Source organism: Pongo abelii, chromosome 1, assembly GCF_028885655.2.
Source record: "Pongo abelii isolate AG06213 chromosome 1, NHGRI_mPonAbe1-v2.0_pri, whole genome shotgun sequence".
Lineage (NCBI taxonomy): Eukaryota > Metazoa > Chordata > Mammalia > Primates > Hominidae > Pongo > Pongo abelii.
The window spans coordinates 94,415,300-94,443,013 of NC_071985.2; the positions used below are offsets into that span (position 1 = coordinate 94,415,300).

A 27,714-nucleotide genomic window follows, 5' to 3' on the forward strand; every position below is an offset into this window, starting at 1 on the left:
TAAGCTTTATATTTTTAATAAAAAATAAACAGTCTCTGACAAGCGGTTTTCTGAATCCCAAAACAAAGGAAAAGGGAGGGGGAGAGGTCAAGGGGTCAGCTAGGGTAAAGGAGTGAACAAGGCTCAGATTACCCCTGCCATTCTGCCGGGGCAGAAGGGTTCACAGTCTGCCCCAACTGAAGCAAGAAGAAAGGTGGTCAGACTTCAGGAAAGACTTCCTGGGAGTCAGCAGTGCATGATTGGTAAGGGAAGCAGGAGGGAGCAGATCCCTGCATGACCCTGGGAGAAGGGAGTGTTGGTGTCCAAAGTGGCAGCTTCAGAGTGGAGTTTCCAGGAGCGGCATGTTACCATATGGTTGTTTAGATGTTTGGTGTTCATTACCATAGGGTCCTGGGACAGGCAGGTTTTTTAGGGTCTCTTGGAACACTGTGTTTCTGGAGGGTCCCTGGAATGGCCAGAACTGAAGGATCCTCTCCAGGTTCTTCAATATCAGTGTAGGAGCAGGTCTGGGGGTAGCCCCCACCCTGTTAGAGAGCTCATGTGCTTGGTAGAAGGGAGTCCCATAGGGGAGGCAGACTGCTGTGCATCATCACCCTGCTGAGTGCCATCAGTGATGCAGAGTAGCAGAAGCTCCTCTCAGGGGAGAAAGGTGGTCTTTTGTGCTGCTCTCATCCTAGTCAGGGCTGTGCTTGGGCCACCCAGCCAGCATGGCCAGGTGCCTGCCCTGCAGCCCCAGCCTGTACCTAGAGTTTAAGCTACCTCAGTGCCTAGGCAGTCGTCAGCGTCCACATCACTGGCAGAGGTCCTGCATTCCTTGGGAGACTGGAGGTGTTGCTCTCTGCTCAACGGGGCCTTCTCCCCAGGGCGCAGGGTCTCACAGCCCTGAACCTTGCCCCGAGCCCGGAGTGCTCTCAATGGGGAGGCCAGGAGGATGATGAGGGCTCCTGAAAGCACTAAGGCGAAGAGGACAGTGACAGTGACAAAGTGGGGCCAGTAGGACTGCTGGGCAGCCAGGGCGGCCCCACCACTGACCCTGGTCAACGGGACCTTCACGTGCTCCCGGGGGATGTCTGCCAGTTCAGGATCCAGGGCCAGGGTCTGGTCCTGGCTGTCCACCCAGTAGGAGATCACGGGGTATGAAAAGCCATTCTCAGTTGCCCAGCACTGGTAGAGACCCCCAACTCCATCCTGCACTATCAGCAAGAGGGAGCCATTGTAGACAGTGGAAGAGGCTTCTGGGACTGCTGCTGGGCCATGACTCCAATAGTAAGCGGCCAAGGCTGACAGGTGGGGGCAGGGGAGCTCCAGGATGGAGTTGGGGACAGCCAGGACTTCTTTAACTGTAGGAGAAAGAAAGGAGCAAAAGGGTTAAGGGAGAAGTGAAGGATGGAGACAGCAGAGAGTCTCTAACCTATCTTTGGACCCCAGCCCTCTTTTTTTTTTTTTTTTTTTTGAGGCAGGGTCTGGCTCTATTGCCCAGGCTGGAGTGCAGTGGTGCAACCTCAGCTCACTGCAACCTCAGCTCACTGCAACCTCTGCCTCCTGGGCTCAAGGCATCCTTCCACCCCAGCCTCCCGAATAGCTGGGACTACAGGCATGTGTTTCCATGCCTGGTTAATTTTTGTAGAGATGGGGTTTTACCATGTTGACCGGGCTGGTCTCAAACTCATGAGCTCAAACAATGGTAGAAGGGAGTCCCGCCTCAGCCTCCCAAAGTGCTGGTATTACAGGAGTGAGCCACTGAGCCTGGCCTGGACCCTAACTCTTATCTCCAACTTTCATTTCAACTCCCAAACTCAAATTTCACTCCTCCTTAATCTCCAATCTGGACCCCAAACTAAGCCCCAGTCCACCTAACTCCAACTCTGACACCAAAATCAACTGCAACCTCAATCCTGAATCCCAGCTTGGCCTCCAGCTCAGAATTCCTATCCCTCTTCCCTATAGCCAGGACCCAAATCCATCCCAACTCGGGTGTTCAGATCGCAAGCCAGGCAGGTGCTGGGGGAGGAAATTGGAGCAGGAATGCCCACCCCTGCCCAAAAGTCTTCCAGAGCCTTTGCACCTCCCCTGGTGAGTGGTCCTACACTCACTGATTTGCGGGCGGCTCTGAGGCCGAAGGCTCCTGCTCATGGGGCCACTGGCACATGCCCACTCTGGGTTCCCCCGCTCCATGTCCTGCTTCCAGGAGTTCCTAAGAGAGCAGAGAAAGTAAAAATTATCCTTCGAAAGAGCTGAAAGTGGGAAGAGGAAGGAGGAAGGGAGGAAGTGCAGTAGGGAAGAAGGTATGCCAGGGGAGACTAGGAAGAGAGAGAGGAACCCGGAATGGCCAGAGCAGCTTCAAAACTGTCTGGAAACTCCATCCCTGGAGGAACCCACTGCAGGATGGGAGGACTCTTGGAGTGAATGTGTCAGTAGCCCCTGAAGAGAGGAAGAACAGTAGCAGAAGCTGGCTGAGAAGGGTCGTGGCTGGCCATCCAGGCCACCATCCAGGTCTGGCACTCACAGGTTGGGGGCAGACAGGAGGCAACAGGTTCGGGACTCAGGGTCCCAGGCACAGTGGGGGTCCCGGGCAAGGACACAGTCCACACAGCTCTCATAGACACTACAGTTGGCTCGGGGCACCCTCCAGACACCTCCTGAGAAGCCTACAAACACTGCACCCTGGAGGAGAGATGGAGATTGTCAGGGAGCCCCAGCCACATCTAGTAAAGTCCCAGCACGCTGGTGCAGGCCCAGGGAGCCAGCCCAACAGGCCCCCAAGGCCAGCCCCACTGGAAGGCCATTTGATGGTCAGGTCCCTTCCCACCTGGGTGGGGGCCAGCTGCAGGTTGCGAACAGGTTCAGGGTCAGGGAACAGCTGAATCTCTTCCACCAGATGAGCACTGCTGTCCCCACTCACCACAGCCTTGTGGAGCGACCCTGTGGCTATGGGGAGACAGAGAGAGTGAAAATCATCTCACCTCATCCACAGATCCCTTCCCAACTTCCGGGGACCTCCCCAGCTGTAAGAAAGCTCCTTCTGAGGGTGATATGTACTGGGGGCGGTTCAGCCTTCATCTTCCTCTGTGCCATGGAGATGGCAGTCTCTTGTAAATGGCTAAAATCCCTTGGACCCCTGTCCTTCCTTTGCAACTCCCTGACAAAACTTTGTCCCTGGAGAAGCCCAGCTATTTCTCCACAGGCATGAAACAGTGGGCGGCTGGGCGCTTCTGTAGAAAATCACATCACCTGCCTCCCTCACTTCCATCAAGCACCTCAGTGAGGTCTACCTGGCCACCCTTTTAACAGGTGCAACCTCCTTACCTGGCATTCCTGATTCCCTCACACACAGCTCTACGTGACTCAAATCTCATGATATGCCATGTCATTTATTCAGGATGCTATTGTCTGTCTCCACCCACTCCACAAAGACTGAGATTTTTGACTGTTTTGTTCTCTGCTGTATACCCAATACAGGCACAGCTGATACAATGCCTAGTAATATGGCCTGAAGGAATGAATGAACTTGACAGATTTCTTCCACTGACTCTCAAGGTTATCTTCCTCAGCCAGGCCCTGCCTGAGCAGTCTGCCTGGGCAGTCTTGCCGCACTCCCTGCTGACTCTGTCTCTCTCTTTCCACAATGGCTATTTTTTTTTTTTAGACGGAGTTTCACTCTTGTCGCCCAGGCTGGAGGGCAGTGGCACAATTTTGGCTCATTGCAACCTCTGCATCCCAGGTTCAAGTGATTCTCCTGCCTCAACCTCCCGAGTAGCTGGGATTACAGGTGCATGCCACTACACACTGCTAATTTGTTTGTATTTTTAGTAGAAACGGGTTTCACGATGTTGGCCAGGCTGGTCTCGAACTCCTGACCTCAGGTGATCCACCCGCCTCGGCCTCCCAAAATGCTGGGATTACAGGCGTGAGCCACCGCGCCCAGCCCACAATGGCTATTTGAATCTACCCCTCTCTCCTCAAACCTCCCACCTTTCCTGCCCCCTCACTCCCAGCTCATGACCTTGTGTCCTCCACCTACATAGAGAACACAAAAGCCTTCAAATAAGAGCTCCCTTGGCTTCCTACCCCGAGCCTGCACACCGACCAAGTCACACCCCACTGCTACAGCTTCACTCCCAGCCCAGCTCAGGTGCTGTCCCCCCGCCACCCACAGCTGCCCAGCTCGACATGTGTCCTGGACACTGGCCGCCTGCTCCCGCCACAACTTTACCTGCCACTTATCCCTTCTTCTACCCATCTCTTTGCCATCTCCCGTCTAATAGATGCTTAGTCCTTCCTGTCTATAAAACAAGAACCCTAGGGGCAAGGAGGGGGAAAAAACAAAACCAAGAACCCCAGCTGCGCCCCACTCCGTGCTCCAGCCACCACCTCCTTCCTCTCTCTCCCTTCACAGCTGAGCTTCCTGAAGGAGTGATCTCTACATGTGCTGTTTCCAGCTCCCCTCCACCCACTCACCTTTCATTCCTCTAACATAGCTTCCCTCATAAGACACACAGCTCTTGATAAGGCCACCAAAGACCTCCCTGTCTGCCTCCCCCACCATACGAAGCTCAGAAAGGGTAGGGAGTGGACTGTTTTGCTCCTTTGCTGTATTTCCAGAACCTAGCAAAATGCCAGGCACATAGCAGGTGCTCAGTAAACAGTTGTTGAATGAATAAGTGAATGAACTCAAGGGTTTCCTTCCTCAACCTGGGGGCATCCTCTGCTCTAGTCCTCTGGGGGATGTCCTAGAACTCTTTACTCACTGGTTCCCAGGTACATGACAAGATGGCTGTGCCCATCAAGGCCCTGGGCTGTCTCCACTGCAAGCCGTGTATACTCCACGCCAGATTTCACCAGCAGGGGCGTCCCCACCACCTGCTCATCCATCAGGAAATGGTCCTTCATGAAGGTCAAGGCCTTATCAGAGGAGGGGCCCACTGAGCACTAAAGGAGGACGGAGGCAGATCAGGTTGGTTTGCCCCTTCCCCTCAGCTCACCCTCCCCCCGACGCCTGCTCTTCTCCCTTCGCCCCCTCCCTCACGGCAGTCCTCATTTCAGGGTGGTGGTTAAAGCTCCGACTCTGGAGCTGCCTGGTTGTGCGTCCCAGCCTCTGCATGCCTGAGGTTCCTCAGCTGTGAAGTGGGCCTATTACCAAGACCTGCCTCATAGGCTCGCTGAGAAAATGAAATGCACTAATACATGAAAAATAATTCAAACAGTGCTTGGCATGAAGCAAGCACTCAGCAAATGTTAACTGTTATTACTGTTCTCCTCCTTTGCACCTCCAGCAAGGAGGCCTGGCAGCCAGCAGGAAGCAGGATGAAGGCTCCTTATAGGCAAGTACCAAGTTTTATGGCTGGGCGCAGTGGCTCACACCTGTAATCCCAGCACTTTCGGAGGCCTAGGCGGGTGGATCACCTGAGGTCAGGAGTTCGAGACCAGCCTGGCTAGCATGGTGAAACCCCGTCTCTACTAAAAATACAAATATGAGCTGAGGGTGGTGGCACAGCTACTTAGAAAGCTGAGCTACTTAGAAAGCTGAGGCAGGAGAATCACTTGAACCCAGAAGGCAGAGGTTGCAGTGAGCCGAGATTGTGCCACTGTACTCCAACCTGGGCGACAGAGAGAGACTCCGTCTCAAATAATAAAATAATAGCTGGGCGCAGTGGCTCACGCCTGTAATCCCAGCACTTTGGGAGGCCGAGGCAGGCGGATCACGAGGTCAGGAAATTGAGACCATCCTAGCTAACATGGTGAAACCCCATCTCTACTAAAAATAAAAAAAAATCAGCTGGATGTGGTGGCAGGCGCCTGTAGGCCCAGCTACTCGGGAGGGCGAGACAGGAGAATCGCTTGAACCCGGGAGGCAGAGGTTGCAGTGAGCCGAGATTGCGCCACTGCACTCCAGCTTGGGCGACAGAGTGAGACTCGGTCTCAAAAACAAAATAAATAAATTAATTAATTAATTAATTTAAAAATACAAAAATTAGCCAAGCATGGTAGCAGGCACCTGTAATTCCAGCTACTCAGGAAGCTGAGGCAGGAGAATCACTTGAACACGGGAGGCGGAGGTTGCAGTGACCCAAGATTGTGCCACTGTACTCCAGCCTGGGCAACTGAGTGAAACTGTGTCTCAACAAAATTTAAAAAAGGACCAAGTTTTACTCATGTCTGTATTTCCCGGCATAGCACAGGATCTGGCACACAGTTGGTGCTCGATAAACGTTTGCTGAGTCAATGACTGAATGAATGTCACAGAAAGGGGTGGTGTAGCACGGAGCATTTCTCATCACGGTTTTGCACGAACTTGCTGCATGACTCTGGGAGAATCCCTTCTCCATTCTGAGCCTCCTTTTTCTCACCCATAAAATGAGGGGGTTGGACCAACTGTTCTCTAAAGGCCCTGCTAATATGAGGATGTTGTGGCTCTGGGACACCTGTGTCCTGATCTTCAGTCAGGATCCTTGTTCTCCAAGATCACTGTCTTAGGGCCAGCCCCAACTCTGTCACCTATAAGCTGTGTCCTCAGACAAGCTGTTTCACCTCTCTGACCTTCAACCTCCTCATCTGCAAAATAGGTAATAACATCTACATCTCATTTTGATGCCAGAATGAGCACATGCACCTACTCTCATGTCCTCCCAAAGGGTTTTTTTGTTTGTTGTTTTTTTATTTTTACAAATAGAGACAGGGTCTTGCTATATTGTCAAGGCTGGTCTCAAACTCCTGGCCTCAAGTGAACCTCTTACCTTGGACTCCCAAAGTGCTGGGATTACAGGTCAAAGGGGTTTTTTTTTTTTTAAATTGTTTTTTGAAACAGGGTCTCACTGTCATCCAGGCTGGAGTGCAGTGGCATGATCTTGGTTCACTGCAGCCTTGACCTCCTGGGCTCAAGCGATCCTCCTACCTTAGCCTCCGGAGAAGCTGGAACCACAGGTGTATGCCACTGTGCCTGGCTAATTTTTTTTTTTTTTTTTTTGAGATGGAGTCTCACTCTGTCTCCCAGGCTAGAGTGCAGAGGCCCGATCTTGGTTCACTGCAAGCTCCACCTCCCGGGTTCACCCCATTCGCCTGCCTCAGCCTCCCGAGTAGCTGGGATTACAGGCGCCCGCCACCACGCTTGGCTAATTTTTTTCTGTTTTTAGTAGAGATGGGGTTTCACCGTGTTAGCCAGGATGGTCTCAATCTGACCTCATGATCCGTCCGCCTCGGCCCCCCAAAGTGCTGTGGGATTACAGGCGCCCGGCCTTTTTTTTTTGAGACAGAGTATCGCTCTGTTGCCCAGGCTGGAGTGCAGTGGCACCATCTTGGCTCACTGCAACCTCCGCCTGGAGAATCAGGCGATTCTCCTGCCTCAGCCTCCCAGGTAGCTGGGATTACAGGCACCCACCACCAGGCCCAGCTAATATTTGTATTTTTAGTAGAGACAGGGTTTCACCATATTGGCCAGGGTGGTCTCCAACTCCTGACCTCAAGTGATCCACCCACCTCTGCCTCCCAAAGTTCTGGGATTTCAGTAGAGACAGGGTTTCATTGTGTTGGCCAGGCTGTTTTTAAATTCTTGGCCTCAAGCAATCTACCTGCCTCGGACTCCCAAAATACTGGCATGAGCCACCACGCCTGGCCCCAGCTAATTTTTTATTATTTGTAGAGATGGGGTCTCACTATGTTATCCAAGCTGATCTCCAATTCCTGGCCTCAAGTTATCCTCCCACCTCGGCCTCCCAAAGTGCTGGGATAACAGGCATCAGCCACCGCACCTGGGCCAAAGGGAATTTTTTTTGAGACGGAGTCTCGCTATGTTGCCAGGCTGGACTGCAGTGGCACGATCTCGGCTCACTGCAACCTCCGCTTCCCGGTTTCAAGCAATTCTCGTGCCTCAGTTTCCCAACTAGCTGGGATTACAGGCACACACCACCACACCCAGCGAATTTTTGCATTTTTAGTAGAGACGGGGTTTCACCATGATGGCCAGGATGGTCTCGATCTCCTGACCTCGTGATCCACCTGCCTCGGCCTTCCAAAGTGCTGGGATTACAGTGTGAGCCACCATGCCTGGCCACGGAATTTTTAAAAAGACATAAACCAGCCAGGCGTGGTGGCTCACGCCTGTAATCCCAGCACTTTGGGAGGCCGAGGCAGGTGGATCATGAGGTCAGGAGATCAAGACCATCCTGGCTAACACGGTGAAACCCCGTCTCTACTAAAAATACAAAAAAATTAGCCAGGCATGGTGGCGGGCGCCTGTAGTCCCAGCTACTCAGGAGGCTGAGGCAGGAGAATGGCATGAACCCGGGAGGCGGAGCTTGCAGTGAGCCAAGATCACGCCACTGCACTCCAGCCTGGGCGACTGAGCGAGACTCTGTCTCAAAAAAAAAAAAAAAGAAAAGAAAAGACATAAACCTAGATGAGGGAGGGATGGGGAGAACAAGAGAGAAGTGCAAAAGCATCCACATTTTGGAAGCTGGAAAGTGAATGAACAAAGAGAAAAGACTTAACAGAGAGAGAGAGAGAGAGAGAGAGAGAGAATCTTCTCAAGCCAGCCCTGGAGGAAGCCCCAAAACATTTAGAAGGCAGGATTCCTAAAGTTCACGAATTACTCATCTCAGCCACCTCTGGAAGTGAGGTTAATGGGGATGCTAAATAAGGAGGATTATTTGAAAGTCTGTTTAAGAAACAGGCAGGTACTCTCTAAACTCCGTAGAGCTGGGTGACTGCCCCTTCCACATCCTGGCCCAAGACTGGAGGTTTATCCACCAGAGAGAGTAAAACAGAGGGTTTCTGGATGGAGCATAGCAGGCCCAGTTGATGGGGACACCATCCTGAAAGAGGCAGATTCAATAAGGTAGGTACACTACATGATGAGACTCTTTCCCAAACCCAGCCCTCTTCCCCTGTGGCTCCCAGACACCAACAGCTAGATCATCCTCCTCCGCGCAGAAGACTAGAAGAGGCTGCTCTGGGAAACTGACTGGAGGTCTAAGAGGAAAGACTTAATGACCTAAGATACAGTAAAGATACTGACATTGAAGATTCCCACCAAACAGCCCAGCCAGACCACCCTCAGTGGTGACATAACAGAGACCAAATTGCCAAGCCTTAGTTATGGACACAGAGCTCCAAACAGCTTCAAGGTCTCCCCCACTGTTAAATATGAGTAGACATTCAAGGACTACCAGACATGTAAGTAAAACCACCAACATGAAAGAAAGAAACCAAAATAAACAAATAGGAAAAAAAAAAAAGAAGAAGAAGAAGAACCAGCAAAAACCTGAGAGGCCAGGCACGGGGGCTCACACCTGTAATCCCAGCACTTTGGGAGGCCGAGGCGGGCAGATTGCCTGAGGTCAGGAGTTCGAGACCAGTCTGGCCAACATGGTGAAACCCCATCTCTACTAAAAATATAAAAAAATTAGATGGGCATGGTGGTGGGCGCCTATAATCCCAGCTACTCGGGAGGCTGAGGCAGGAGAATCGCTTGAACCAGGGAGGTGGAGGTTGCAGTGAGCCAAGATCGTGCCACTGCACCCCAGCCTGGGCAACAGAACAAGACTCTGTCTCAAAAAAAAAATAAGCTGGGCGCGGTGGCTCATGCCTGCAATCCCAGCACTTTGGGAGGCCGAGGCGGGTGGATCACCTGAGGTCAGGAGTTCAAGATCAGCCTGGCCAACATGGTGAAATCCCATCTCTACTAAAAATACAAAAATTAGCTGGGCGTGGCGGCGCACGCCTGTAATCCCAGCTACTCGGGAGTCTGAGGCAGGAGAATCACCTAAAGCTGAGAGGTGGAGGTTGCAGTGAGCTGAGATCGCGCCATTGCACTCCAGCCTGGGCAACAGAGTGAGACTTCATCTCAAAAAAAACAAAAAACAAACAAACAAAAAAAACTAAGAGGAAACAGAAATGAATCAGAAAGAAGAAAACTAATCCATCATTACTATCCTAAGAGAGATATGTGAAAATAGTGCATCCATGAAACAGGAAGCGAATGCTGCCAAAGAAGAGTCTTTCCTTCACACAAAGAGGGCCGCCAGGCATTACGGGCATCCAGAAAAAAGAGCACACAACCACGATGAAGTAATCTTGCCCCCTCCTCCAAACCAAACCTGAATCTGATTAAGTCTCTAGATCCAACTACTGAACAATTTACAGGAAATACTTAAACTACACTACAGAGATGCAATTATCAAGATCCAGGCTGTGGAAGACTCTGACAAACAAACAAATACACAAGAAAAATAGAAGATGGAAAGGGATTATGTAAATTTTTTTTTTTTTGAGACAGGATCTCACTCTGTTGCCCAGGCTGGAGTACAGTGGGGTGCAGCCTCGACCTCCCAGGCTCAAGTGATCCTCCTACTTCACCCTTCCAAGTAGCTAGGACTACAGGCACATGGCACAACACCCAGCTAATTTTTTAATATTTTGTAGAGACGGGGGTCTCGCTTTATTGCCCAGGCTGCTCTCAAACTCCTGGGCTCAAACAATCCTCCCACCTCAGCCTCCCAAAGTGCTGGGATTGCAGGCTCGAGCCACTGTACCTGGTCTTAAATTTCTTTTAGTCTATACAATCCCAGGTGATGCATGGTGGTTCACACCTGTAATCCCAGCACTTTGAAAGGCCAAGGTGGGAGGATTGCTTGAACCCATGAGTTTGAGACCCTGCCTCTACAAAATGTTAAAAAATTAACTGGGTGTGGTGGTGGGTGCTTGTAGTTCTAGTTACTAAGGAGGCTGAGGTAGGAGGATCGCTTGAGCCCAAGAGTCGAGACTGGCAGAAACGAAAAATCTTTTTCTTTCTTTCCTTTCTTTTCTTTTTTTTTTTTTTTGAGATGAAGTCTTGCTCTGTCATCCAGGCTGGAGTGCAGTGGCGGCCATCTCGGCTCACTGCAACCTCCGCCTCCTGGGTTCAAGCGATTCTTCTGCCTCAGCCTCCTGAGTAGCTGGGACTACAGGTGTGCACCACCAGCCTGGCTAATTTTTGTATTTTTAGTAGAGACGGGGTTTCACCATGTTGGCCAGGCTGGTCTGGAACTCCTCACCTCAGGTGATCCACCTGTCTCAGCCTCCCAAAGTGCTGAGATTACAGGTGTGAGCCACCGCACCTGGCCTTCTTTCTTTTTTCTTTCACTGTCTCTGAACACAGAAATGAAAAACCTGACAGAAAGATTGGAAGACAAAGTTGAGACACTCTTCCAGAAAAATAGAACACAACCAAAGACTTGGACAGTAGGAAAGCTTAAAAAAAAGTGAGAGGACTAGTCTAGGAGGTCCAGAAAAAAGTGTCCAGAAAACACCCCATTGGAATGTAAGCCCCATGAGGGAAGGGACTTTCATCTGTTTTGCTCACTTCTATATTCCCTGCCCAGAATAGTAGCATGTGTCCTCAAAAAATATTTGTTGAATGAAAAGAAGATCGGGCCGGGCACAGTGGGTCACACCTGTAACCCCAGCACTTTAGGAGGCCAAAGCGGGTGTATTGCTTGAGCTCAGGAGTTCAAGACCAGCCTGGGCAACATGGTGAAACCCAGTTTCTACCAAAAATACCAAAAAAAAGACCAAGCACAGTGGCTTACACCTGTAATCCCAGCACTTTGGGAAGCCAAGGCAGACAGATCACCTGAGGTCAGGAGTTTGAGACCAGCCTGGGCAACATGGTGAAACCCTGTCTCTACTAAAAATACAAAAATTAACTGGGCATGGTGGAGGGCACCTGTAGTCCCAGCTACTCGGGAGGCTGAGGCAGGAGAAGTGCTTGAACCTGGGAGGTGGAGGTTGTAGTGAGCCAAGATAGAGCCACTGCACTATAGCCTGGGGGACACAGCAAGACTCCATCTCAAAAAAAAAAAAAAGAAGATAGGAAGATATAGTTCAAGAAAACTCAGAACTGAAAGAACTAAGATAACTAATTTCCAGGCTGAAGTGGCCCATTGAGTACCCAGCACAATAAATGAGTAGTATTCCATCAAAGCACAACACCATGAAATTTCAGAACACCAGGACAAAGAAAAAGCACTATAAGATGCCAGTGAGGGCAGTGAGGCACACTGCCTATAGGGTAGCCCTGCTCCACAAGGATCACTATTAAAAAAAAAAAAAAAGATTTCAGTGAAATAAAACCAGGTTACATTCAGAGGGCTAGGGATCAGAATAACTTTGGGCTTCTCAACAGTACCTCTGGAAGCTAGAAGATAATAGAGCAAGGCCTTCAAAGTTTGAAGGAAACATATTTCTATTCTAGAATTACATACACCTAGCCGAACTATCAAATAGGAAAGTAGAATACATTTTCAGACACTCAAGATCTTAAAATGTTTTACCTGCCATGTATCCTTTTCCAGGAATCTACAAAGGATAACCTCCGCCAAAATGAGACAGTTGAAAAGAAAAAAAAAAGAGGAAGCCATGGGACACAAGAAACACGAGATCTGTCACAGGAAAGAGGCAAAGGGAATCCCCAGGATGATGAGGCAGGGGGATTCCAGTATGGCATCTGTGCTCCGGGAGTAGAGGGCACTAGTCTAGACTGGAGCAGTCAGGAAGGCTCTCCAGGAAGATGAAACTGTTAGAAAAGCTAATAGGTCTGTCTTCAGAAGAGATTCAGATAATTTAAGAAGAGTTTGGGGTTGAATTAAAGATAAGAGCTTAGACCAGGCACAGTGCCTCATGCCTGTAATCCTAGCGCTTTGGGAGGTCGAGGTAGGAGGATCAACTGAGGTCAGGAGTTAGAGACCAGTCTGGCCAACATGGTGAAACCCCATCTCTACTAAAATTACAAAAATTAGCTGGGTGTGGTGGCACACACCTGTAATCCCAGCTACTTGGGAGGCTAAGGCAGGAGAATCGCTTGAACCCAGGAGGCAGAGGTTGCAGCGAGCCGAGATCACGCCATTGCACTCTAGCTTGGGTGACAGAGTGAGACTCTGTTTCAAAAAAAATAAAAATAAAAATAAATAAAGAGCTTAGAAAACAAAGCAAGCAGAAAAGTCAAGATAATTACTAACCCCAGGGAAAACAAAGCTATGCAAAAAGGAAAAGTAATCATGGCTTACTACCTGGCTAGGCTGTGAATAAGAAGAGTCATAATATAAATATTGATCTAACCAAAATTACTAGAAAACTACATTAGGAGATTGGGGGTAGGTGCAGTTACTGTATGTTGGTCCAAGTCAGCTTTTGCAGGAGAGGGTTAGAAAGCCAATTTGTATTGTTTGCTGATTTCTGTGATGTATATTTCCACCATGGCTAATTTCAAGCTACCAATGTAATATCACTAAACACAAATTTGGAAAAAGATGTGCAAAAACAGTTCTTGCTAGCTGCTGCAAGTCAGCTCTAGCACACCACTGGGTGGAGGTGGGGTTTGGGGAACATAGTTAAATCCTCGCCTTCTACAATGGGAATTCAACAGATACTGTCTGAAACTGAAACATCACGAAGTAGCAATAAATCATGTTATTTAGAGATTTTGAGATAAATTTGAAAAGAATCAGCTAAAAGAGTTGAAAATGGTTGGGGAGAGGTGGAGGATGGGAAATAGGACTGCTTTTTGTAGTCAACCCTATAGATCTATTTCATTTTAGATCTATTTGATTCTTCAAATCACGTACATACAATAGCTCTGATTTTTTTTTCTTTTGTAGAGGTGGGGTCTCACCATGTTGCCCAGGCGGTGATTGTTTTCTTGTTTTTTGTTTTTTTTTTCATTTAAAAACTTTTTTAGAGACAGCATCTTTCCCTGGGCACCCAAGCTGGAGTGCATTCTCATGATCATAGCTCACTGCAGCCTTGAACTCCTAGGCTCAAGCGATCCTCTCACCTCAGCCTCTTGAGTAGCTGACTACAGGCACATGCCACCAGGCCCAGCTCATTTTTTTTGGTAGAGATAGAGTCTTATAATGTTGCCCAGGCTGGTCTCAAACTCTTAGCCTCAAGTGAACCTCCCGTCTCAGTCTCCCAAATGGCTGGGATTACAGGCATGAGCCACCATGCCCAGCCTCTGATTTTTTTTTTTTTTTTTTTTGAGACTGAGTCTCACTCTATCACCCAGGCTGGAGTGCAGTGGTGCAATCTTGGCTCATTGCAACCTCCGCCTCCCAGGTTCAAGCAATTCTCCTGCCTCAGCCTCCCAGTAGCTGAAATTACAGTCGCGTGCCACCATGCCCGGCTAATTTTTGTATTTTTAGTAGAGATGAGGTTTCACCATGTTAGCCAGGCTGGTCTCGAACTCCTGACCTCAAGTGATCCATCTGCCTCGGCCTCCCCAAGTGTTGGGATTACAGGCATGAGCCACCACGCCCGGCCTGGCCTCTGATTTTTTAAAAAAGTTAAATAATAAATGCAGGTGGCAATGCCCAAGACAGTCCTTGGCACACAGCCCATGTTCCCTTGTTTCCATAGTGATATACCCAGATATTTGGTGTACACTTAGCCTTGGTGAAGGGAGATGGCTCCAGCAACTGCTCTGTGTATAAAAGGGTGCTAGGCACATGTGGAATGTAAGCAGCTATACCAGGTGTACATCTGAGCAGACGAGATTGGTGGGGTGGAGAACACTAACATTTATTGGGCATTTACTATGCCACGATAGGTGTTTTTTCATGCACATCATGTGTGTGTAGACTGTGTTCAGTATGGGGGGTAGTACTCACACTGCCTGGCCGGGGGTTGGTCTCAGGGCCCCTATAAGTAGTCCAGCGTGAAGTTTCTTTGTTCAACTCTTTGTATTTCCCCTTAAAGACACGTTCAATCTCCAAGAGAGAGAAGGCACAAACCGCAGAGCTCCTGGTCCCGCCAACCTGCCTGGAGACAGTCAGAGGGAACATTGTCTGTGGTCTCTGCCACACCAGCAGCTCTCTCTCCAGCCTGGCCCACCCTCAGTGAGAAAACCCAGGAAGCAAGAGTGTGGAGAGCTGGGCCAGCCTCCAGCTACCACTCCTTCCCCTCACTGTGTTGATAAGGGCCAAGGGAGCCCCATGGAATTCCCTGACTCTGGCCCAGGGCCTGGCTCTAGGCCCATCTTGGGATTTGAAGTCTGATTATCCTTAATGAGAATTAATTGGGGCTCAGGCCGTGGGGTGGCCCCTGCCTGTCCTGCCTACACTGGGCTGTACCCATTGGAGGGACAGTGTAACCAGCTCTAGCCTGGCTCCACACAACCCCTCTTTCTTTGAGTCTCTTGGATCCCTGGTCCTCAGAGAACCGACCAGTGCCTAACTACCGGACTGTTATTATTCCTCAGCCCTGGTCTGTGGAGACAGGAGGTCTGTTTCTCTGCTCTCTTGAAGCTGACTACTGTATACACCAGGCTCTCAGTTCTGGATCCTGTGGATACCAGACCCCACTTACCCCAAATACCTTTGGTACCTGACACATTGTCAGCAGGTACCTAAACACTGTGGGGCCAGACCATGACTTGGGGACCTTGGACAAATTGGTTAACCTTTCTCAACCTTCAAGCAATGACTTTATTTATTTTTTTGAGACGGAGTCTCACTGTGTTGCCAGGCTGGAGTTCAGTGGTGCGATCTCAGCTCACTGCAACCTCCGCCTCCCGGGTTCATGGGATCCTCCTGCCCGAGGCTCACGAGTAGCTGGGACTACAGGCATGCGCCACCACACCCAGCTAATTTTTGTATTTTTAGTAGAGACGGGGTTTCACCATGTTGGCCAGGATGGTCTTGATCTCCTGACCTCGTGATCTGCCCGCCTCGTCCTCCCAAAGTGCTGGGATTACAGGCATGAGCCACCGCACCCGGCCGACTTTATTTTTATCTTCTGATACGAATGGTGTTTCCCTGTTTGCCCTGGCCATTAGGAAGTGCAGAGCTAAATTTGTGGCTGGCATCCAGGGACTATACTACATCTTATGACAAGCATTTGTAGTGTGTTGGCCTTACCCCTGGCTCCTCATACTCTCCTTTTATTACCATTTCTTTATCTATTTTATCGATTTTAATATTTGCCTTTTGTAAAATGCTTCCTATCCCTTTTGGAACTAGGCAGAATATAAACTAGTTAGAACCTCTCTGAGTTCTAACTTATTTTTCCCATTTACAAAAAGGGCATGAGTCAAATTCCTGAGAGGTGGTGACGATTTAATGCCTTCCTATGTGAAAGTGCTGAATAGGTGCTGGCTCATGTCAATTCCTGCCTCCGCTCACGAGCTGGGGCCTCACTGGCGTCAAGTCCCGTGTCCAGCCCCCATGGTCCAGCCCTGCTGCTCACCACTGGGAGGTGAAAACTGCGTAGATGTGGGGAGCTGTGGGAGAATCGGCGGGGAGCAGGACCGCGTGGCGGATGACGTTGAAGGGCAGCTGCCCCGGCTGGGTGCAGAGCAGCTGGGCCTTCAGGAAGGTGGTCCACTTCTTCTGCAGCAGCTTTTCGCCGCCCACGTCATTCTGGGGGCACAAGGAGAGTCAGGGGGCGCCCCGGGTGCCCCCCGCCCCGCCCCCCCAACCCCCCCCCAGCCCCGCGTGTCCTCCCTGCCCCCCGCAGCTCGGCGTGTCCCCGCCCCGCCCCCCCAGCCCCGCCTGTCCCCCGCCCCGCCCCCCCAGCCCCGCCTGTCCCCCGCCCCGCCCCCCCAGCCCCGCTTGTCCCCTGCCCCGCTCCCCCGCTCTCATTGGGGGCCCACCACTCAGTCCTGCCCCTGCCATCTCCCTATTGGTTCTCCTCCAGTTAGCCCCGCCCCCCGCCCAGGCCGCGGACCTTGCAGACTCTAGCCACCCGCGATGTGTGGAGCCTCTCAAAGAAGTCAAACTCGCTGGCTGTCTCCTCGAAGAAGAAGTAGACGACCTGGGTCGAAGGGATGGCTGCCACGAAGGAGGCGTCATCTGCGGGGGAGGGGCACATGGGCTTAGGGACTGAGCCCCTGGATGCCCTGGGTTTGCCTGAGTGAAAACCCTTGGTCTGGCCCTGGAGGCCAGGACACAGGCTTCCTCGGGTCCCACAGCTTGTCGAAGGGTAGCGATGTGGGGTGGGGATGACTGGTACTTCTTTAATGTGTTTATATAAGATGAAAGCTTCAAGAGGACCGGAGATTTGCCTTCTTCCCTGCCATATACCCCCTGCGCCTAACAGTAATGGACACATTGTACCTTCCGCAAATGAAAGTTGAGTGAATTAGCAAGGTCACCGGGACTCAGGAAAGGAGGCCAGCGGGGGTCAGGTCCTTACGATGCAGCCAGCGGAGGAAGTTGTCGGTCTTGAGGACAGGCTGGGATCCCAGTGTGCGCATCAGGATGGGCTCACTGCCCAGGAAGTTGTTCATAGTACCAGAATAGAGCATCCCATCTAGGGTGGGGGAGAGGAGAAGAGAGAACTGATGGGGTAGAGGGCTCCTCTGCCCTCCACAGACCTGACTGACTGGGGCTAGCCTCCATATCAGTCTCGGCGGCCCTGCATCAGTTCTGCACCTTCCTGGGGAGCCTCAAAGGCCAGCTCCCCCTCCTCACTAAGCACCCCTCTTAGCTTCCTCTCTCCACAGGAAATGGCCATCCTGTGTGGCCCTCCGTGTTTGGGCACTTTTCCAGCCTTTCTGTGGCTACTTCCTCACATACCTAGCTGAACCACTTGCCAAGTAGAATCACTTACTGATCCTGGAAGGTGACTGTGTTTTCCACTTCCACACCTTGGGTCCTACCCTTCTCTCCCTGGAACACCTTCCCTGCCATCTGTCTACCTATCTTTTCAAGGTCCTGCTGAAAAGCCGAAGGCCATCTACTCCAGGAAGGCAGGTGGGAAGTCTGTAATGGTTGGTGTCCAGTAGTGCATTGAGACATAGTTTCTCTCTCCCTTTTTTTTTTTTTCCAAGACAGGGTCTTGCTCACATCCAGGCTGGAGTGCAGTGGTGCCACCACAACTCACTGTAGCCTTGACCTTCTCAAGCGATCCTCCCACCTCAGCCTCCCAAGTAGCTGGGATCACAGGCGCTTGTCCGGCTAATTTTGTTGTTGTTGTTGTTGTTGTTTTGTTTTGTTTTCAGTAGAGACAAGGTCTCACTATACTATTGCCCAAGCTGGTCTCAAACTCCTGGGCTCAAATGATCCACCCGCCTCAGCCTCCTAAAGTGCTGAGATTTCAGGTGTGAGCCACTGCACCCGGACTGATTTCTTGTTTATAACTCCTATACTGCCCAGCACAGTGCCCAGTACATCCGAGGAAGTGTTCACACAATTGTTGAACAGTGGCTCAGTCTCAGGCCTCTTCTCTACCCAATACCCTTCCCGAGCCCTTGTGTCTCTGAGTCTCTCCACATGCATCTTTCTCCACCACTTTTTGTGGCAATTTCAGCAGGAGCTGGTGGTTGGGGTGCTTAATTCTCCCTCTGATCTTGTGCTCTGAGGCTTCTGGCTTCCCTCTCTCTCTCTTTCCTCTGCATTTTTTGTTTTGTTTTGTTTTGAGACAGAGTCTTGCTTTGTTGCGCAGGCTGGAGTGCAGTGGCACGATATTGGCTCACTGCAACCTCCACCTCCTGGGTTCAAGTAATTCTTGTGACTCAGCCTCCCAAGTAGCTGGGACCATAGGTGCGCCCTACCATGCCTGGCTAATTTTTGTATTTTTAGTAGAGATGGGGTTTCACCATGTTGACCAGGCTGGTCTCAAACTCCTGGGGTCACGTGATCCACCTACCTCAGCCTCCCAAACTGCTAGGATTACAGGCGTGAGGCACTGAGGCCTTTTTTTTTTTTTTGAGATGATCTCGCTGTGTTGCCCAGGCTAGACTCAAACCCCTAAACTCAAGCATCCTTCAACCTCAGCTTCCAAATAACTGGGACCATATGCATGCATCACTACACCCAGCTTCCCCTGCCTTTTGGAAAACTCTGTAATATTCCATATTTCACAGCGTGACTGGAGAAAGCAGATGTTGGGATGAAGTGGGAAACCTGATACTCACCCACCAAGACAGCCGTATGCTTGTGAGCGGGGTCAAAGGGGCTTTGGCCTTTTCCCTCCATGACCTTGTCCTCCGAGATGGGCAACAGGTAGGAATCTTGAAGTTCCTAAATGGGGAGAGAGGCTGGGGGACCAGAACGCCAAGGTCTCACATCTGGGAAATGAGGGGCTTGAGGAAGGAAGGGAAAGGGACACAGAGGGAAATTGGTCTGGGGCCAGGAAGTTCATGAGGGTCCTGCATCTGGTAGGCCAGAGTTTTCCAGAGCTACAGAGGAAAGCCGGGGGTAGATGTGAGAAGGGATGCTTGGGGGCCTGAGCGCTGGGCACCAGAGAACTCACAATGAAGGTACAAGCAGGGCTGAAGGCGAAGGTGCCGCAGGTGTAGAGATGGGTGACATTGTAAGAAACCAGGACACGGATGAAGTTGAAACACTGTGTCTGAGGGAGACAGAGAATTTAGGTCTCCAGGCCACTTGCCTCAAATTCCTGGACCCCCAGAGGCTGCCCCCTCATTGAGGAGAAAGGCTAGGTAATGCTGGGGCAGTCCCTGTACCTCTCTGTAGAACATAATCCAGGAGATAACCATGCAAACGAGTGCCCTCCACTGCCGCCCAACCTGAGGTCATCCAGGGATGGTCTAGGGATGCCAGGGCTCTCTACCCACTCTACCCCCACTCCCCCACCTCCACTTACCTCATTGCTCTTCTTCTTAAAGGCACATTCACTCTTTTTTCTGTCACTGGCTGGCCACGGTATCTGAAAGTGGGGAGTTGGGAGGGCGAGATGAAAAGAAATGAGGTCTTCAGTTCTAGCTGTGACCTGCCTCCCTTCTCTGCTCTGATGTGAAATCACCAGCAGACATGGTGGTTAGTGACATGCTGATGGGCAGTAATAACATCAGTTTGTGACCATGGCTATTATTTGAATAATACTGATATCAGACATAGCTCCATAGTTGAACACAGCCTAAGGAATCAGACAGACCCAAGTTTAAATCTAGACTTGGCTATTTCCTGACTGAGAGATCTTGGTCAATTTCATAGGCTACTGGCAGATACAACCAGGTGGCATATACAAAACACCTAACACGATGGATGGTATATATGGCAGCAGTTGTCAAACCGCACATTTCCTGGGGAAATTGTTTAACAAATTGGTTCCTGGGTCACGCCTTAGAGAATCTGCATTTTTAACCAGCATCTCATATGTGCAGGTGGTCAGCAGACTACACATCAGGATACATGAACCATGGAGGTGATTGCTATATTGCTAGTGCCTTCTCTCCCTTTCTTCCTTCCTTCCTCACATTGTTCCCATTAATAGGGTGACTAGGACAGAAGCAGCCAGGCACAGTGGCTCACGCCTGTAATCCCAGCACTTAGAAAGCCTGAGGCGGACGGATCACCTGAGGTCGGGAGTTCGAGACCAGGCTGACCAACATGGTAAAACCCCGTCTCTACTAAAAATAGAAAAATTAGCAACGCCTAGTGGAGGGCGCCTGTAATCCCAGCTACTCGGGGGGCTGAGACAGAATTGCTTGAACCCGGGAGGCAGAGGTTACAGTGAGCCAAGATCACGCCATTGCACTCCAGCCTGGACAACAGAGTGAGACTCCATCTCAAAAAAAAAAAAAAAAAAAAAAGACACGGAAGCATCAGTGATTTCTACTAGTGGGTAGATATCAAATTATTGACATAATTTGAGTCAGTGTTTATCTCATATGTCAATGATTTCCGTATCAGCCATTTTTGCAATTAATATTATTCAATCACTATTCACGATACCAGTGAAGAGTGAAGTCTCAGGCCGGGTGCAGTGGCTCACGCCTATAATCCCAACTGTTTGGGAGGCTGAGGCAGGCAGATCACCTGAGGTCAGGAGTTCGAGACCAGCCTGGCCAACATGGTAAAATCTCGTCTCCATTAAAATTAGCCTGGCATGGTGGTGCATGCTAGTCCCAGCTACTTGGGAGGCTGAGGCAGGAGAATTGCTTGAACCCGGGAGGCGGAGGTTGCAGTGAGCCAAGATCGCGCCACTGTACTCTAGCTGGGGCAACGGAGCAAGACTCCGTCTCAAAAAAAAAAAAAGTGAGGCCACGACATTTCCTGTCTGTTATACTGCCACAATATACATATAAAGAGAACTGCTGATTACAGATAACAGCAACTGAGTTGTTATTCATGCACAGGCAGCCAAGCCCAGGGTAGCTGCTGGCCCCCTCCTCACTCCCAGCCCACACTCTTTATCCCTGGACTTCTCACCATGTTCTTTAGCCTGGGGACCCCTGGATCCTGGATATCCAAGGCCAGAATGGCTTCTCGAGCCCCCACGTAGAGAGTATTTCCATCACCACTCAGGAGCAGAGTGTCAAAATCCTGGAGGCCCTTCTGGTGGAAGAAGCTAAGTGCCCTACGTTCATCCCCTGTTGGAGGTAAGTAAGACAGAGAGAGTGATGAGGACTTGGTGGGCAGGCAGCTGACTCCTGAGATAAAAGTGGGGGAAGGGGAAGGGTTGCCTGAGTGTGCTCCCCAGGCCTTGGCAGCTAGATCCACTCTCCTCCACCAGCAGTTCTTCCCTTCACCCCACCCCGCCGGCAGCCACAAGAGCTTTGTGTGCTGAGCCCACAATAGAGAGGAGAGGCAGCCAGAGGCAGGGTAATGGGGACAGGAAATAAAGTGAGGCACAATGGATGCTCTTCCAGGCCTGGGACAGAGACGGCTACCGTGGGGGAGGACGCCTTGGTCCTCACTAGGATGAGGAGCAGCAGGCAGACAGACAAACAGGAAAGTGTTGGCAGCCACAAGCAGCAAAGCTATATGCAGACAGGAGGGCGTATGTCAGAGTCCCTCTCGCCATCCCCCCAACCACCCCTGCTTTCTTCCTCTTCTGTTAAAGGAAATTCCCAGCAGTAGAGTCACCACGAGCAGAGAGGAAGCATTTTTCTTCAAAGATCCGTGTGGGCATGGCTGGATGTCCCCTGGGCAGGGATGGTGAGCCAGGTGTGGGAGGCTCACCTAGGTCCTCTCCATGACCTTGGCATGGTGGGGTGGGTGGGGGTGTATTTTCGTGTCCCACTGGCACATCAGCAAGAAGGAAGGAACTCCTCAGATCCTCTCTCATTAGCACTTGCACTGTTGCATTAGTTAGAAAGCTGACTAGCTAATTGATACCTTTGCAGGCTCAGGGAATCTTACACAGGACAGAGGGGAGGAGTTGGGGAATCTGGTGTGGCTGCGGGATGGAAGGGCCAGCCTCAGGGAGGAGCATCTCCTGGAGGCCAGGCCTCCCCCAGAGCTGCATAAACCCCTCAGTTGCTGAACAGATCACCCTGTATTGATGGTCTGATTGTTCATGTGCTTCCCCCTTGTGACTGTGAACACCTTGAGGGCAGGGGCTGAGGCTTATCTGTGTTTGTACGCCCAGCATCCAACACAGAGGAGGTCTCTGCATCAATGGGCAATATACATTTCTTTTACCAATTGCCCCAGAAAGATGCTAAAGACACAGCCATGCCCAGTCACCTACAACTCCTACAGTGTCTACATCCTTTCCTGAGTCTTCTCCCTGGAGGTGAGGGGGCCAGCAGCCTCCACAGTCTCAGTAAGAAACCAGCCAAGCTGTGCTTGCGTGTGGGTTCCAGGGCCCATTCTCCAACCAGCCATCCCATGGTCCTGGACATGGTATGGTCCAGCATGATCTATGTGGTTGGCATGGGCCTGGCGAGCCCCGGGTCACCGGGTCCACATATGGTCTTCTAACATGGGCCTTGACTTTGGGGTACCTGGGAGTGTGAAGCAGTTAGGAGTTTGAGGTGCCCAGCTTGGTGACAGTGATATTTAAGGTAGAAAAGAAAAATTACCAACTTGGAGAACTGGAAGAAGCGTGCCCCTGGCCCCGTGGCCACCTGTTTTCCTCAATCTGCTCTCCAGTGGCTTTTCTTTCCTTTCGGACTTCTGTTTCTGGCTGTGTCTCTCTTTCTCCGAAACCCTCTGTTTTCTCCCTGGCATCTCTCTCTGAGTCCCTGTTTCTCCATGTCCATTTCCCCCCTCTCCTCTGTTCCTCTCTCCTTCCTCCACCCACCTCCAGCTCTCTATTGCTATCCCCACACTTCCTGCCGTCGGACACTTACCTGCATAGTATCTGACCCTGGGCATGGGCCCCTGCCTGCCTCCCCCCGCGGTCGTCGTCGGCAGCAGCAGCTGAAGCAGTTGGAAAAGGAAAAGGCCCAGGAGGCTCCAGGGGTCCAGGCCCAGGGCTGGGAGGGCCATGCTCAGCCACAGACTGTCACCAGGGAGCTCTGGGGAAACAGGCACCCGGGCACTTTCTGGGTGAGCAGTTCTTACCACATCCCCCCGGGGACCAATAGGAGAGCCCCAGGCAGCAGAAGTGTGTGTACTGGTGGCGGGGGCGGGGGGGGCATTAGGGCAGGGAAGGTTCCCTCTCTGAAAGGGCCCTAAGACAGTCTCACTTTCATCATCCTTCCAGGCCCCAGCCTGTTACCTCACTGTCCACTCTGGGTAGGAGCCCAGGTGTCCCCTATCCTGCTTCTTCTGCTGTCTTCTCACCAACAGCTCTGGTTTGCCTTTTCTTGCCTTACTCTCAGGAAGTCTTTCCTGCCTTTCCTCCTTTGCCTTCCCTCTTCTCATAGCCCAAGCCCAAACCGTTGCCTGGCTCTGGGCAGGGAACATTTTGGGGAGCAGATTCCTGTACCCAAAATATAAATTCCTCAGACCTTACTCTCCTGTCACTTTCAGATCTGTTGACACCTGTGCCTCATACTCAGCTCTGACCCAGGTGGGCAGACCGGGTTTGAGTCTGCCTGCTCTAATCTCTCCCCCAGCCTCAGCTGAGTTCAGGGTCTTTGAGGCTCAGGCCTGCCTGGCCCAATTCTTCCAGGGAGGCAATGAGGGTCCATCCCGCCAGGTTGGTTATCAGCATTTCCCGGGATTGCTGCCTGGGCAGAGGTGGCTGGCCGGCTCCCAGCCTCTGCAGCTCCCCGGCCCGCTTGTCTCTTGCTCCTGTGTCTGCCTCCCTGGGCCTCTACATAATCTTCCCCAAGACCACCCACCCCAAGCCACACATCTCACCTCACATACCCTTGAACCAGCCACAGTGGGAAACTCGGTGTCTGGATTCTAGGGCGGGGGTGCCATTCAGGAGAAAGAAGAAGGGGGGTTCCCAGGCCCCAGAGGCAGGGGACAGAAGGCTCAGCCTGGCTGGAACGGGAGTGCAGCCCTCCAGGTGCCCATCATGCCAAAGCCAGCACTGGGAGCTCTGGGCCAGGGAAACCGGAATTTCCACCTCTCGAGTTGTGACAGATCCTGGCTTGGGCGGAAGTTGGTGGATTGGGAGGGAATAAAAAGACGTTCACCTACCTCACAAGAGACACACCTCTCTCTCCCTCCTCTGCTCGGTCCAACCAGAAAGTTTAAAAGGCCCTTCTAGGTCATTTCAGCGATTCCCCTGCCTCTCCATCATGTCACAGCCAGTATAACCAGCCTAGCAGTGGTTTCTCCTCTTGCTCTCAAGGTTTCCCAGATAGGGGACATGACATACTCCTCTTTTCACTTACCCACAAGGTGGGGTCTCTCTACTCCTACCTACTGGGAAGTCCCTGCAGTGGTCTAACCTTTAAACCTCCCACTCTCAGCTGGGCCATAATATTTAAAAAAATAAAAGAAAAGAATTGTATTAGGCTCTTATCCATGATTTTGCTGAGGAAGTCCCCCTTGTAGTCTAATCTCCATCACTCTTTGACATCAGGCCAATAGGAAGCCCAGAAATCAGGCCAGTAGAAAGCCCAGAACATTTCCCATCTGAACTCGTGCTCACTGGACCACACTTTGGAGGCACCCAACCCCCAAAGGTGGCTGCTCACCCCTCCCCAAAGGCTCCAGGGGGAGCCTCATAACGCGGGGTTAATGAGGCATCCAGCGCCAAGAACTCCATGGCCTACAAAGTGGGTAGGTTCCTGCCCACTCAACATGGTCAGCTGACTGCGGGTTAAAGAGCACAGACATCCCAGGGCTAATCCAACTCTAATAAATAATCCACTTCCATCTGACATGCACATTCCTCCCTGGCAGGAAGTCCTTCCTATAGTGTAACTTCCATCCCTCCTGCTACAGCACCAGCCAACATGGGGGATGTTACAGCTCAGGCTACTCCTTATAATTCCTCATCTGAGGTACTCAGCCTTCTTTCATCTCTCTCAATTTCCCCAGGGGTTGGTCTCAGACATATCCTGCCTGACAATCGTTTCTGTCAAGACTTGCCTAGGACTCCCCCAGACTCTCCCAGAGGCTGGTTGCCAGGTCCCTTCCAGCTTCTTAGAATCAAGAGAAACTCCCATTTATCCAGACCCTATCTTCTGTGTCTCCCCAGCGCCCAGCTCAGATTTGGGAAGCCAGTCTGCCCCTGGGCCTCTCTGCTTAAACAGATTGGCTTATTTGGGTCACTGGGAGGAGTTCTGATACAGGGAGGTTGGGGGAGTTCCAGCCCCACACTCCCAGCCTGATGTCCTATTCCTGCCTTTCTGGAAGTGATAGACTCCATGCCCTGCCCCTAGTTCTTCCTCCAGACATCCAGAATTCTCCCAACTCCGGACGTCATCTTCCCCAGCCCCTCTAGTCAATATGAATAGTTCACACTATCAGGCTTTAGTCCTCCCAACAATTTTAGCGCTAGGTACTGCCATAATCCCATTTTACAGATCAAGAAGGGAGGTTACACAGCTAGAAGCCAAGTTAAATTCAGATCTGCCTCATTCAATAGCAAATCTCTTAGCTACAAAGACTCTACAGAGTCCTAGTCCCTCAGTCCTCCCTCCTGCCCCAGTCCATACTTCTGAGCCACTTGGATAGAGAAGGCGAGGGTGGGCTGGGAGCGTAATGAGCTTTATCTACTCTAGGCTAAGAAACAAGATCTCTGGGGTGATTTCTGAGGACTTTCAACAGGGCAACAGCAGAGCATTAAACCAAGCGTGGGCTTTTTTTTTTTTTTGAGACGAAGTCTTGCTCTGTTGTCGCCCAGGCTGGAGTGCAGTGGTGCGATCTCGGCTCACTGCAACCTCCGCCTCCTGGGTTCAAGCCATTCTCCTGCCTCAGCCTCCCAGGTAGCTGAGACTACAGGCATGTGCCACCAAGCCCGGCTAATTTTTTTTGTATTTTTAGTAGAGATGCAGTTTCACCATGCTGGCCAGCCTGGTCTCAAACTCCTGACCTCAAGTGATCCGCCTGACTCAGATTCCGAAAGTGCTGGGATTACAGTCGTGAGCCACTGCGCCCGGCCCCAAGCGTGGCCCTTATGAGCAAGCTTATTTGTGTCAATAAAGCGTTTCAGAGGGAACAGAAACCTCCTTGAAGGAAGGCTGTGAGTTACCACCCCCTGCCTCTGCAAGGGCCTCCTGGTCAAAAAGAGCACAATGGGAAGGGCACCCTGCCCCCAGCAGTGCACCCCTCACACCAGAGTCTCTGGAGTCAGACCCCCCCAAGCCCCACTGCCATCTCCCTTGCTTCAGCTGGCAGGGCCCCAGCCAGTGGCGGCTTCATGGGCATGAGATCTGTGCAGCCACACAGGGCCCTGTGCTCAGAAGGGCCGCACTTGGTTTAATGCTCTGTTGTTGCTCTGTTGAAAGTCCTCATAATACTTAAACAAGGTGCTCTACATTTTTATTTTGCACTGGGCCCCACAAATAATATAGCAGGTCCTGCACACAGCATCAAAGAAGCTCAGGGCTGACAGAGTACTCAGACATACCCTTCCTGACAACCGTACAAATGAGGAAACCAAGGCCAAGGAGCGGAAGTACCTTGGCTGGGAATGGTGTCAGGCAGCAGGTCAGGTGGGGTGGCAGTGGGAAGGGGTCAGATGTTCAGGGACCCGCCCACAGGGGCCATGCCATTTAATAGCTCCAATCTGGGGGTTCCCCCAGCCCATTTCTCCACAAGACCTGGAGCCCAGCCTTGGGTCCTGCCATGACAACAACACTGAGTGCACCGTCTGCCCTGCCAGAGTCCAGCTCGTCCCCTGCAACCCTTACACAGCATGCGATGGTAGCCCCTTCCTGCCAGATTCTATTGTACAGAGGAAAGGTCTAGATGTGGAGGTGGGAGGGGAGATGGAGAGGTTGCTTCCCGTCCCGACTCCATGCTACCTCTGAGCTTCAACCAGCCCCAGACGCTCAGTCTCTTCTGAGCCCCTGCAGAACACGGATGCTTCACTAAAGGAACAGCTCCTGGAGCCAGGAGAGAAGCAGCTCCTGGCTTCACCAGTGATCTGGCAGGTCCAGTTTCCCCCACCTCCTCCCTTTCAGCTTCAGGGGCAGCCCACAGAAGAGCCCAGTTCCAGGGAGCATTGCCTCCTGGCTTCCCTGCCTTAGCTCCACCTGCCCTGGCCCTCATCTGCCCTGGCCCTCATCTGCCCTCTTGTTATGATCACAAGCAAGTCAAGTCAACTTATATGTATTGAGTGCCTAGCGTGTACAGGCACTAGGGACATCCCCAAACCTCTACGCCCCCTGTGTCCCTCCACCTCTTCCCATGCCCACTGTCTCCCAGCCTTTTTGCCACCCACCAGCTCAGTCCCTCCTAACCCCTTACCCAGAGCTTCCCAGGTCCCCTCCTCCAGTCTGACTAGCTCTGGAAGGCTGCGCTGAGTATCACACACAATAGCCCGACCCCTCTGTCTGCCCCCTCCTTAGGGCAGAGCCAGCACCAGACAATGGCCCCGCCCTCTCCCTTCAGAACTGTCAGCTCTCCCGCTCCCTTACCTGGAGCCTGGGGATGCCGCTGCGTTTCCCTCCCTCTGGAATGCCAGGCTTTCCAATCTCCC

At 51.5% G+C, this 27,714-nt stretch overlaps 1 protein-coding gene across 3 annotated transcripts; it reads right to left on the reverse strand.

Annotated features, from left to right (window-relative positions):
• Positions 1-27,714, reverse strand: SEMA4A (semaphorin 4A). 3 transcript variants are annotated; one of them, NM_001132551.1, is given in 15 exon segments: positions 1-1,340; positions 2,094-2,194; positions 2,507-2,664; positions 2,810-2,928; positions 4,749-4,929; positions 14,637-14,787; positions 16,213-16,385; positions 16,693-16,817; positions 17,161-17,277; positions 18,884-18,989; positions 19,222-19,320; positions 19,576-19,638; positions 21,144-21,304; positions 23,012-23,179; positions 27,653-27,697. In NM_001132551.1, coding segments are annotated over 14 exon segments (2,283 nt in total). In that variant the 5' UTR covers positions 23,151-23,179; positions 27,653-27,697; the 3' UTR covers positions 1-750.